At 45.0% G+C, this 11,763-nt stretch overlaps 1 protein-coding gene across 1 annotated transcript; it reads right to left on the reverse strand.

Annotated features, from left to right (window-relative positions):
- Window positions 1-1,784: 1,784 nt before the first annotated feature.
- LOC134601498 (transmembrane 4 L6 family member 4-like) lies at window positions 1,785-11,277 on the reverse strand. The gene is made up of 5 exons (XM_063445999.1): window positions 10,814-11,277; window positions 10,623-10,688; window positions 4,193-4,362; window positions 3,909-4,106; window positions 1,785-1,824 (listed from the first exon to the last, which is right to left on the reverse strand). Exons 1-4 carry the CDS (start codon window positions 10,994-10,996, stop codon window positions 3,917-3,919), a joined length of 609 nt encoding a protein of 202 aa, XP_063302069.1. The 5' UTR covers window positions 10,997-11,277; the 3' UTR covers window positions 1,785-1,824; window positions 3,909-3,916.
- Window positions 11,278-11,763: the final 486 nt, after the last annotated feature.

Raw genomic sequence — 11,763 nt, forward strand, 5'->3', positions numbered from 1 at the left:
TTTGGTCTGAAAATGCGAAATTCCCTTTTTCTGTCATTTCAGCCAGCACAAGATCCATAGTGAATGTTTTTTCATTCGGAAGCTGACTCTGTTGCTTACATATTCTGTGAATGACAATGAATGTGTTGGTTCGTGACTCTGAATAACGCCCGTAGTGACGAAAAAAAGAGCGATAACTGATGGGAATAAAAGATGATTCATGGCTAGGGGACAGTCACTAAATGTTGATTTATTTATTTTTCACAAAACAAGTTAGAACTGACTGATAGCGGGGAAAAATGAGGAGCGGTTGAAATAAAAACCAAATTTATAAATGTATATATTATATCGTTAATAAATACATAAATATAGATTATTTTTTTTTATTCCTCCTCCTGATGTTCCCGCTTCTGGTTACATTTTCTACAATATTATGTTATGTATATATTTTACAGTACACTGATTCCTGCTGCACTTTGGTTTTTCTTATCCATTTTTTATTCAGTTTCGGGTGCTAAAATCCTACTGAGACGAACGGACATATGGGCGAAGTTCGGGAGCCCGAAATAATTTAATATTTTCTGGAAAAATGCTTTGGACAAACAAAATGTTCTTGTCATGCACAAGTCTAGTCTATAATCTTCAAAGTCTATTAAAGGGACACTCCACTGCCAAATACAAAGTAGATAAAAATCACAGTTAGTTAGATATATCACAAATGAAACTTTCACACATTTAATTATGCTTTTTTTATTTTTGCATTGAAGGGATGTCTAAAAACAGCTTGTAAAAACGGCAAATCTCTTGTCTTATCTCTGTAAAACCTTCCTTTCTAGCCCCGCCCAGACTCTCTATGGCTGACCAATCACAGACTTTGCAAGGCAGATGCTCTGGACAATTGCTGCCTCTTGAATTTAGCTCCACTGAGCTAACCAAACCAGGAAGTAACTGGACCAGGTGTCTGACTGAAAGCCAGGGGATGTAACCAGGTTAATTTATAAAAGTGTCAATTACTATTGAAATCTGCACCTTTTCCAAAATCAAAAAAAAGAAGACACACTCTTCATACATAAAGCTGTAAAGCATGCTAAAATGCTTTAAATGTTTGGAGTGTCCCTTTAAGCAACCAGTATACCTAAATTGAAGATTGAGAGGGGACACCTGTATGAGCTACTATGTGTCCTGTACCTCATTCTGTGTATGGGAATATTATGGAACCCAGTAGTCAAATCAGAAATATGGATAAATTAAGATAAGACTGTACTAGCTTAATTCAGATTAGTAATGTAAAAACTGATATAAATAGTAATGATAATATGCATACACATTTATCTATAATTTCTTTAAGATCATCAATATGCTGTAAAAACCATAACCATAAACCATAAAACTAAACTAAAAAATATTATTCTTCCCACAAGCTATAGGCTTCACTAAATTCTCTATCCATTGCAAACATTACATTATAAACTAAAGTAACAAAAAATGGGGAATGACATTTGGTTAAGAAAAGGCTGAAGTATGGTAGAATGTAAACATTTGTTTATTTCATAGTGCCATTAATATAAATTATAAATACAAATAACAATGTATGTACAGTTTAATAAAGACTAAATTCTGATGGAAGAAGCCTGCGCAGTGGGTGGAGCCATCATCTTGCCGTTCCCGGTGGGTAGCATCAGAACCATTAGCTCTACCTTCTTACTTCAATGCACACAAAGGGTTAATGTATGCTCAGCAGAGAGAGTTACATCTTCAAAGGAGCCAGCCTTTGAAATGGTTGTTTTTTGAAGGATAAAGGGTTATGGGGGTGCAGTCTGTTGGACATTAGGTCAACGGATAAATCTGGGGGGGGGGGGGGGAAGTAATTTATATTAAATATGTATATAAACTGAAACAATTGTCATAGCTCTGAATATCAGTGTTTTATTGCAGTCACTGTGTATATAGCGGGTATATTCCTTGTGGGGATCACTGACACCCTGCAGTCACTGTGTATATAGCAGTATATTCCCTATGGGGATCACTAACACCCTGCAGTCACTGTGTATATAGCAGTATATTCCCTATGGGGATCACTGACACCCTGCAGTCACTGTGAATAAAGCAGTATATTCCCTATGGGGATCACTAACAACCTGAAGTCACTGTGTATATAGCAGTATATTCCCTATGGGGATCACTGACACCCTGCAGTCACTGTGTATATATAGCGAGTATATTCCTTGATGGGATCACTGACACCCTGCAGTCACTGTGTATATAGCGGGTATATTCCCTATGGGGATCTCTGACACTCTGCAGTCACTGTGTATATAGCGGGTATATTCCCTATGGGATCACTGACACCCTGCAGTCACTGTGTATATAGCGGGTATATTCCTTGATGGGATCACTGACACCCTGCAGTCACTGTGTATTTAGCGGGTATATTCCCTATGGGGATCACGGACACCCTGCAGTCACTGTGTATATAGCGAGTATATTCCCTATAGGGATCACTGACACCCTGCAGTCACTGTGAATATAGCGGGTATACTCCCTATGGGGATCACTGACACCCTGCAGTCACTGTGTATATAGCGGGTATATTCCCTATGGGGATCACTGACACCCTGCAGTCATTGTGTATATAGAGGGTATATTCCCTATGGGGATCACTGACACCCTGCAGTCACTGTGTATATATAGCGGGTATATTCCCTATGGGGATCTCTGACACCCTGCAGTCACTGTGTATATAGCGGGTATATTCCCTATGGGGATCTCTGACACTCTGCAGTCACTGTGTATATAGCGGGTATATTCCCTATGGGGATCACTGACACCCTGCAGTCACTGTGTATATAGCGGGTATATTCCCTATGGGGATCTCTGACACTCTGCAGTCACTGTGTATATAGCGGGTATATTCCCTATGGGGATCACTGACACCCTGCAGTCACTGTGTATATAGCGGGTATATTCCCTATGGAGATCACTGACGCCCTGCAGTCACTGTGTATGTAGCGGGTATATTCCCTATGGAGATCACTGACACCCTGCAGTCACTGTGTATATAGCGGGTATATTCCCTATGGAGATCACTGACACCCTGCAGTCACTGTGTATATATAGCGGGTATATTCCCTATGGGGAACACTGACACCCTGCAGTCACTGTGTATATAGCGGGTATATTCCCTATGGGGATCACTGACACCCTGCAGTCACTGTGAATATAGTGGGTATATTCCCTATGGGGAACACTGACACCATGCAGTCACTGTGTGTATAGCGGGTATATTCCCTATGGGGATCACTGACACCCTGCAGTCACTGTGTATATAGCGGGTATATATCCCCTATGGGGATCTCTGACACCCTGCAGTCACTGTGTATATATAGCGGGTATATTCCCTATGGGGAACACTGACACCCTGCAGTCACTGTGAATATAGTGGGTATATTCCCTATGGGGAACACTGACACCCTGCAGTCACTGTGTATATAGCGGATATATTCCCTATGGAGATCTCTGACACCCTGCAGTCACTGTGTATATAGCGGGTATATTCCCTATGGGGATCACTGACACCCTGCAGTCACTGTGTATATAGCGGGTATATTCCCTATGGGGATCACTGACACCCTGCAGTCACTGTGTATATAGCGGGTATATCCCCTATGGGAATCTCTGACACCCTGCAGTCACTGTGTATATAGCGGGTATATTCTCTATGGGGATCACTGACACCCTGCAGTCACTGTGTATATAGCGGGTATATTCCCTATGGGGATCACTGACACCCTGCAGTCACTGTGTATATAGCGGGTATATTCCCTATGGGGATCACTGACACCCTGCAGTCACTGTGTTAATAGCGGTATATTCCCTATGGGGATCACTGACACCCTGTAGTCACTGTGTGTATATTAGTCTATACTTACTTTTTCAGTTAATCTTTGTTTCGACATGTCCCACAAATGCAGCCAAAAAGACCATTGAACATCTGTATTGTGCACAGGATCAATTCAATGCCACTTGCAACCACAGCAATGGAGAACAGTGAGAGGTTAAAAACGACCACGTCTTTAGGCGATAGACATTCGTCCCACGCAGTCGTATTGGAGAGGTAATTATCGAAACTGCAAAGGAAATATTTAATGTATTAAAAGAGTTATAAAGTGGCAGGTCTTATTAATGAAAGATGACAGTTCTTCACAGCTCTTACGTGAAATTTTTAAGGTTGTCGTAGAAAGGGCGCCCCCATGTGATGTTCTCTGAATCGGTGCCGAGATTATATTCACATGTAGGACCTCGTACAATGGCCACAATGGAGATCACAAAGCAATAAACAGATCCAGCCACTCCAATTGCAGCAAACAGGATGGATAGGAACATCTAAAGGTGGAAATGGGGTTAAAAAGCACAATAAAATAATTTAGGTTAATAGGAAACCTATTGGATCCCTCAGCAACTTTATCTTAAAACTAGGCATCCTATCCAATCAACCAGTAACTGTGAGCAAAGTCCCACTATTACCGAAGATAAGCACCCAGTTGGAGTCAATGGCTTATAATTGCGAAATATACACCATTTAACTGGAAGGTGGGCATCCAATTACTGGGAGAAGTGCAACAAAAACTGCATGAAGCATACCTAATAACTGGAAGGAGCACACCCAAAACTATGTGAAGTGGACTAAATACCTAGGAGAAGCACACCTAATACCTAGGAGATACACACCAATTATTTGGGGAAAACAATAACTGGGAGATACACACCCAATAACTGGGAGATACACACCCAATAACTGGGAGATACACACCCAATAACTGGGAGATACACACCCAATAACTGGGAGATACACACCCAATAACTGGGAGATACACACCCAATAACTGGGAGATACACACCCAATAACTGGGAGATACACACCCAATAACTGGGAGATACACACCCAATAACTGGGAGACACACCCAATAACTGGGAGATACACACCCAATAACTGGGAGATACACACCCAATAACTGAGAGATACACACCCAATAACTGGGAGACACACACCCAATAACTGGGAGACACACACCCAATAACTGGGAGACATGTCCAATAACTGAGAGTTACACACCCAATAACTGGGAGATACACACCCAATAACTGGGAGACACACCCTCAATAACTGGGAGACACACACCCAATAACTGGGAGACACACCCTCAATAACTGGGAGACACACCCTCAATAACTGGGAGACACACACCCAATAACTGGGAGACACACACCCAATAACTGGGAGACACACCCTCAATAACTGGGAGACACACCCAATAACTGGGAGACACACACCCAATAACTGGGAGACACACACCCAATAACCGGGAGACACACACCCAATAACCGTGAGATACACCCTCAATAACTGGGAGACACACACCCAATAACTGGTAGATACACCCTCAATAACTCGGAGACACACACCCAATAACTGGGAGATACACACCCTCAATAACTGGTAGACACACACCCAATAACTGGTAGACACACACCCAATAACTGGGAGACACACACCCAATAACTGGGAGACACACACCCAATAACTGGGAGATACACACACAATAACTGGGAGACACACACACAATAACTGGGAGACACACACACAATAACTGGGAGACACACACACAATAACTGGGAGACACACACCCAATAACTGGGAGACACACCCAATAACTGGGAGACATACACCCAATAACTGGGAGACACACACCCAATAACTGGGAGACACACACCCAATAACTGGGAGACACACCCAATAACTGGGAGACATACACCCAATAACTGGGAGACACACACCCAATAACTGGGAGACACACACCCAATAACTGGGAGACCCGCCCAATAACTGGGAGACACACACCCAATAACTGGGAGACACACACCCAATAACTGGGAGACACACCCAATAACTGGGAGACACGCCCAATAACTGGGAGATACGCCCAATAACTGGGAGACACACACCCAATAACTGGGAGACACACACCCAATAACTGGGAGATAGACACCCAATAACTGGGAGACATACACCCAAAAACTGGGAGATAGAAATCCAATAACTGGGAGACAAGCCCAATAACTGGTAGACACACACCCAATAACTGGGAGACACGCCCAATAACTGGAAGACACGCCCAATAACTGGGAGACACGCCCAATAACTGGGAGACACGCCCAATAACTGGGAGACACGCCCAATAACTGGGAGACACGCCCAATAACTGGGAGACACACCCAATAACTGGGAGACACACCCAATAACTGGGAGACACACACCCAATAACTGGGAGACACGCCCAATAAATGGTAGACACACGCCCAATAACTGGGAGACACACACCCAATAACTGGGAGACACACACCCAATAACTGGGAGATAGACACCCAATAACTGGGAGACATGCCCAATAACTAGTAGACACACACCCAATAACTGGTAGACACACACCCAATAACTGGGAGACACGCCCAATAACTGGGAGACACACACCCAATAACTGAGAGACACACACCCAATAACTGAGAGACACACACCCAATAACTGGGAGACACACCCAATAACTGCGAGACATGCCCAATAACTGCGAGACACGCTCAATAACTGCGAGACAAACACAAACAGCCTTTTAGCCTGGAGACAGGCACATGCTAACTGGGAAACAAGCACTGTATAATTAGGACACAGGCACCCTATGCATGGTCGACGATAGGCATCCTATAACTGGAAGACAGGCATTCTATCATTGGGCAACATTTACACTATAACTGGGGAACAAGTACCTTATAACTTGAAGACAGGCACCCTATGGCTGGGAGACAGGGACCCTATAACTGGGAGACAGGCTCCCTATAACTGGGACCCAGGGACCCTATAACTGGGAGACAGGCTCCCTATAACTGAGAGACAGGCACCCTATAACTGGGAGACAGGCTCCCTATAACTGGGACACAGGCTACCTATAACTGGGACACAGAGACCCTATAACTGGGAGACAGGCACCCTATGACTGGGAGACATGTACCCTTTAACTGGGACAGAGGGACCTTATAACTGGGAGACAAGCTCTCTATAACTGAGAGACAGGCACCCTATAACTGGGAGACAGGCTCCCTATAACTGGGACACAGGCTCCCTATAACTGGGACACAGGCTCCCTATAACTGGGACACAGGCTCCCTATAACTGGGAGACAGGCTCCCTATAACTGAGAGACAGGCACCCTATAACTGGGAGACAGGCACCCTATAACTGGGACACAGGCTCCGTATAACTGGGACACAGGCTCCCTATAACTGGGACACAGGCTCCCTATAACCGGGAGACAGGCTCCCTATAACAGAGACAGGCTCCCTATAACTGGGACACAGAGACCCTATAACTGGGAGACAGGCACCCTGTGGCTGTGAGACATGTACCCTTTAACTGGGACAGAGGGACCTTATAACTGAGAGAAAGCCACCCTATAACTGGGACACAGGCTCCCTATAACTGGGACACAGATACCCTATAACTGGGAGACAGGCTCCCTATAACTGGGAGACAGGCTCCCTATAACTGGGAGACAGGCTCTCTATAACTGGGAGACAGGCTCCCTATAACTGGGAGACAGGCTCCCTATAACTGGGAGACAGGCTCCCTATAACTGAGAGACAGGCACCCTATAACTGAGAGACAGGCTCCCTATAACTGGGACACAGAGACCCTATAACTGGGAGACAGGCTCCCTATAACTGGGAGACAGGCTCCCTATAACTGGGAGACAGGCTCCCTATAACTGGGAGACAGGCTCCCTATAACTGGGAGACAGGCTCCCTATAACTGGGAGACAGGCTCCCTATAACTGGGAGACAGGCTCCCTATAACTGGAAGACAGGCTCCCTATAACTGGAAGACAGGCTCCCTATAACTGAGAGACAGGCACCCTATAACTGGGAGATAGGAACCCTATAACTGGGACACAGGCTCCCTATGACTGAGAGACAGGTTCCCTATAACTGGGAGACAGATTCCTATAACTGGGAGACAGATTCCTATAACTGGGAGACAGGCTCCTTATAACTTGGAGACAGGCTCCCTATAACTGAGAGACAGGCTCCCTATAACTGAGAGACAGGCTCCCTATAACTGAGAGACAGGCTCCCTATAACTGAGAGACAGGCACCCTATAACTGGGAGATAGGAACCCTATAACTGGGAGATAGGCACCCTATAACTGGGAGATAGGCACCCTATAACTGGGAGACAGGCACCCTATAACTGGGAGATAGGAACCCTATAACTGGGAGACAGGCTCCCTATAACTGGGAGACAGGCTCCCTATAACTGGGACACAGGCTCCCTATAACTGGGACACAGGCTCCCTATAACTGGAACACAGAGACCCTATAACTGGGAGACAGGCACCCTATGGCTGGGAGACCTGTACCCTTTAACTGGGACAGAGGGACCTTATAACTGGGACACAGGCACCCTATAACTGGGAGACAGGCTCTCTATAACTGGGACACAGGCACCCTATAACTGGGAGACAGGCTCTCTATAACTGGGACACAGGCTGCCTATAACTGGGAGACAGGCTCCCTATAACTGAGAGACAGGCTCCCTATAACTGAGAGACAGGCACCCTATAACTCGGAGATAGGAACCCTATAACTGGGACACAGGCTCCCTATGACTGAGAGACAGGCTCCCTATAACTGGGAGACAGGCTCCCTATAACTGGGAGACAGGCTCCCTATAACTGGGAGATAGGAACCCTATAATTGGGTCACAGGCTCCCTATAACTGGGTCACAGGCTCCCTATAACTGGGAGACAGGCTCCCTATAACTGGGAGACAGGCTCCCTATAACTGGGAGACAGGCTCCCTATAACTGAGAGACAGGCACCCTATAACTGAGAGACAGGCTCCCTATAACTGGGACACAGAGACCCTATAACTGGGAGACAGGCACCCTATAACTGGGAGACAGGCTCCCTATAACTGGGAGACAGGCTCCCTATAACTGGGAGACAGGCTCCCTATAACTGGGAGACAGGCTCCCTATAACTGGGAGACAGGCTCCCTATAACTGGGAGACAGGCTCCCTATAACTGGAAGACAGGCTCCCTATAACTGGAAGACAGGCTCCCTATAACTGGAAGACAGGCTCCCTATAACTGAGAGACAGGCACCCTATAACTGGGAGACAGGCACCCTATTACTGGGAGACAGGCTCCCTATAACTGGGAGATAGGAACCCTATAATTGGGTCACAGGCTCCCTATAACTGGGTCACAGGATCCCTATAATTGGGTCACAGGCTCCCTATGATTGAGAGACAGGCACCCTATAACTGGGAGATAGGAACCCTATAACTGGGAGATGGGCACCCTATAACTGGGAGATAGGCACCCTATAACTGGGAGATAGGCACCCTATAACTGGGAGATAGGCACCCTATAACTGGGAGATAGGCACCCTATAACTGGGAGACAGGCTCCCTATAACTGGGAGACAGGCTCCCTATAACTGGGAGACAGGCTCCCTATAACTGGGAGATAGGAACCCTATAATTGGGTCACAGGCTCCCTATGATTGAGAGACAGGCACCCTATAACTGGGAGATAGAAACCCTATGACTGTGAGATAGGCACCCTATAACTGGGAGATAGGAACCCTATAACTGGGAGATAGGAACCCTATAACTGGGAGATAGGCACCCTATAACTGGGAGATAGGCACCCTATAACTGGGAGATAGGCACCCTATAACTGGGAGATAGGCACCCTATAACTGGGAGATAGGCACCCTATAACTGGGAGATAGGAACCCTATAACTGGGAGATAGGCACCCTATAACTGGGAGATAGGCACCCTATAACTGGGAGATAGGCACCCTATAACTGGGAGATAGGCACCCTATAACTGGGAGATAGGCACCCTATAACTGGGAGATAGGCACCCTATAACTGGGAGATAGGCACCCTATAACTGGGAGATAGGCACCCTATAACTGGGAGATAGGCACCCTATAACTGGGAGATAGGCACCCTATAACTGGGAGATAGGCACCCTATAACTGGGAGATAGGCACCCTATAACTGGGAGATAGGCACCCTATAACTGGGAGATAGGCACCCTATAACTGGGAGATAGGCACCCTATAACTGGGAGATAGGCACCCTATAACTGGGAGATAGGCACCCTATAACTGGGAGATAGGAACCCTATAACAGGGAGATAGGAACCCTATAACTGGGAGATAGGAACCCTATAACTGGGAGATAGGAACCCTATAACTGGGAGATAGGCACCCTATAACTGGGAGATAGGCACCCTATAACTGGGAGATAGGCACCCTATAACTGGGAGATAGGCACCCTATAACTGGGAGATAGGAACCCTATAACTGGGAGATAGGCACCCTATAACTGGGAGATAGGCACCCTATAACTGGGAGATAGGCACCCTATAACTGGGAGATAGGAACCCTATAACGGAGTTTAATGTTTTCTAAGATATTAATTCTGGACTCTTGTAAGTTATTCTTCATTTGTAATATTTCATATTTCTTACATTACAAACTGCCCAGAGAGGCGCTATAAGAATATTGTTTCTTACCCCACATCGGTTATTGCAGCATCCTTCTCTCCCTGTTGCCTGAATGTGAATCGCAGGAACCAGAACCTAAAGACAAACACATTCATTCATTTCAACAACATTACAGTAAGTATATTAGGTTCGTGTTGGATAGGAAGGATTGATGTATTTAAATGGACTATAGGTAGTCAGGATGTTAAGAAAGTACTTACCAACAAACCCCCACCGATTATTCCTCCTAAATATAGAACCTCTGGTGTCAATTGTTCCCCTGAATTTTCCACAAATTCCAGTTTAAAATCAGGAAAAAGAAGGAACAGATTAGAGACGATGGAGACGAAAACAAGGGGGTATAGAGACACCCCAATACACTTAGCGCACTTTCCAGTACACATGGTGAAGAGGAGATGGTTGTAATGAGTGTGGGTGAGATAGAACGTGGTCTAGGTTTTTATATAGTTAGTCCCAGCCCAGAAGATAAGATACTGTGAGTCATGGGACTCTGGAGTTTGGACTCAATATCAGTCATGGAGATACTATGATGTACAATGAAATAATGATAGTGTGTCACTCAAGATACACCAACCGTTTACACACCTCCTAACGATTTGTATGATTTAAAGCATTTGACAACGGTGTGTACTGTAATTCAGAGGATGTGTATAAAAGTGTTTCCGCATGAAAAAGGTGAAATTGTCACACAATTAGTTTACGTATATGTACAGAATTACTATAAGCATGAGATCCAATTAACGAGTTGTGTTGCAGACAATGTTTAAAAATACACAAAAAAAAAACACCATACATTTAACCACTACATCACAACACCACGCTATTGTGTGCTTAGGCAGAGCCTTCTAAGAAACTTGGAAGTATGAATTGTCAACGTGAATTTAAATATCATGGCAAAATAAGTGAATTGAAAATGTAGTAGAATTTTCATTTTTGCCTAAAATGTGAAAATCCACTTTATGTCAATTTACACTGTATAGAATAACTCTTTTATGTGCACTTTATAAATTAAGGTTTATTCAGTGGCATACCTAATTGTTAGCAAGTGGTCTTTCCAAAGGGGCCTGGCTGAGTGTTTTGGCAGTCATATTCCACAGCATGTAGACTCCCAGATGGTAACTGTACAATGTCTGTTTATTCAGTGAATTGA

Source organism: Pelobates fuscus, chromosome 3 (assembly GCF_036172605.1).
Source record: "Pelobates fuscus isolate aPelFus1 chromosome 3, aPelFus1.pri, whole genome shotgun sequence".
In the NCBI taxonomy this organism is placed as follows: domain Eukaryota; kingdom Metazoa; phylum Chordata; class Amphibia; order Anura; family Pelobatidae; genus Pelobates; species Pelobates fuscus.

What these genes read in the sequence shown, in the direction of transcription:
- LOC134601498 (XM_063445999.1), bottom strand. Translation starts at nt 10,996, where the DNA reads ATGTGTACTGGAAAGTGCGCTAAGTGTATTGGGGTGTCTCTATACCCC. An exon ending in GCTGCAATAACCGATGTGGG is followed by an intron (nt 4,363 to 10,622) that starts GTAAGAAACAAT and finishes TTCCACCTTTAG; the next exon opens with ATGTTCCTATCCATCCTGTT. An exon ending in GACAACCTTAAAAATTTCAC is followed by an intron (nt 4,107 to 4,192) that starts GTAAGAGCTGTG and finishes TTTCCTTTGCAG; the next exon opens with TTTCGATAATTACCTCTCCA.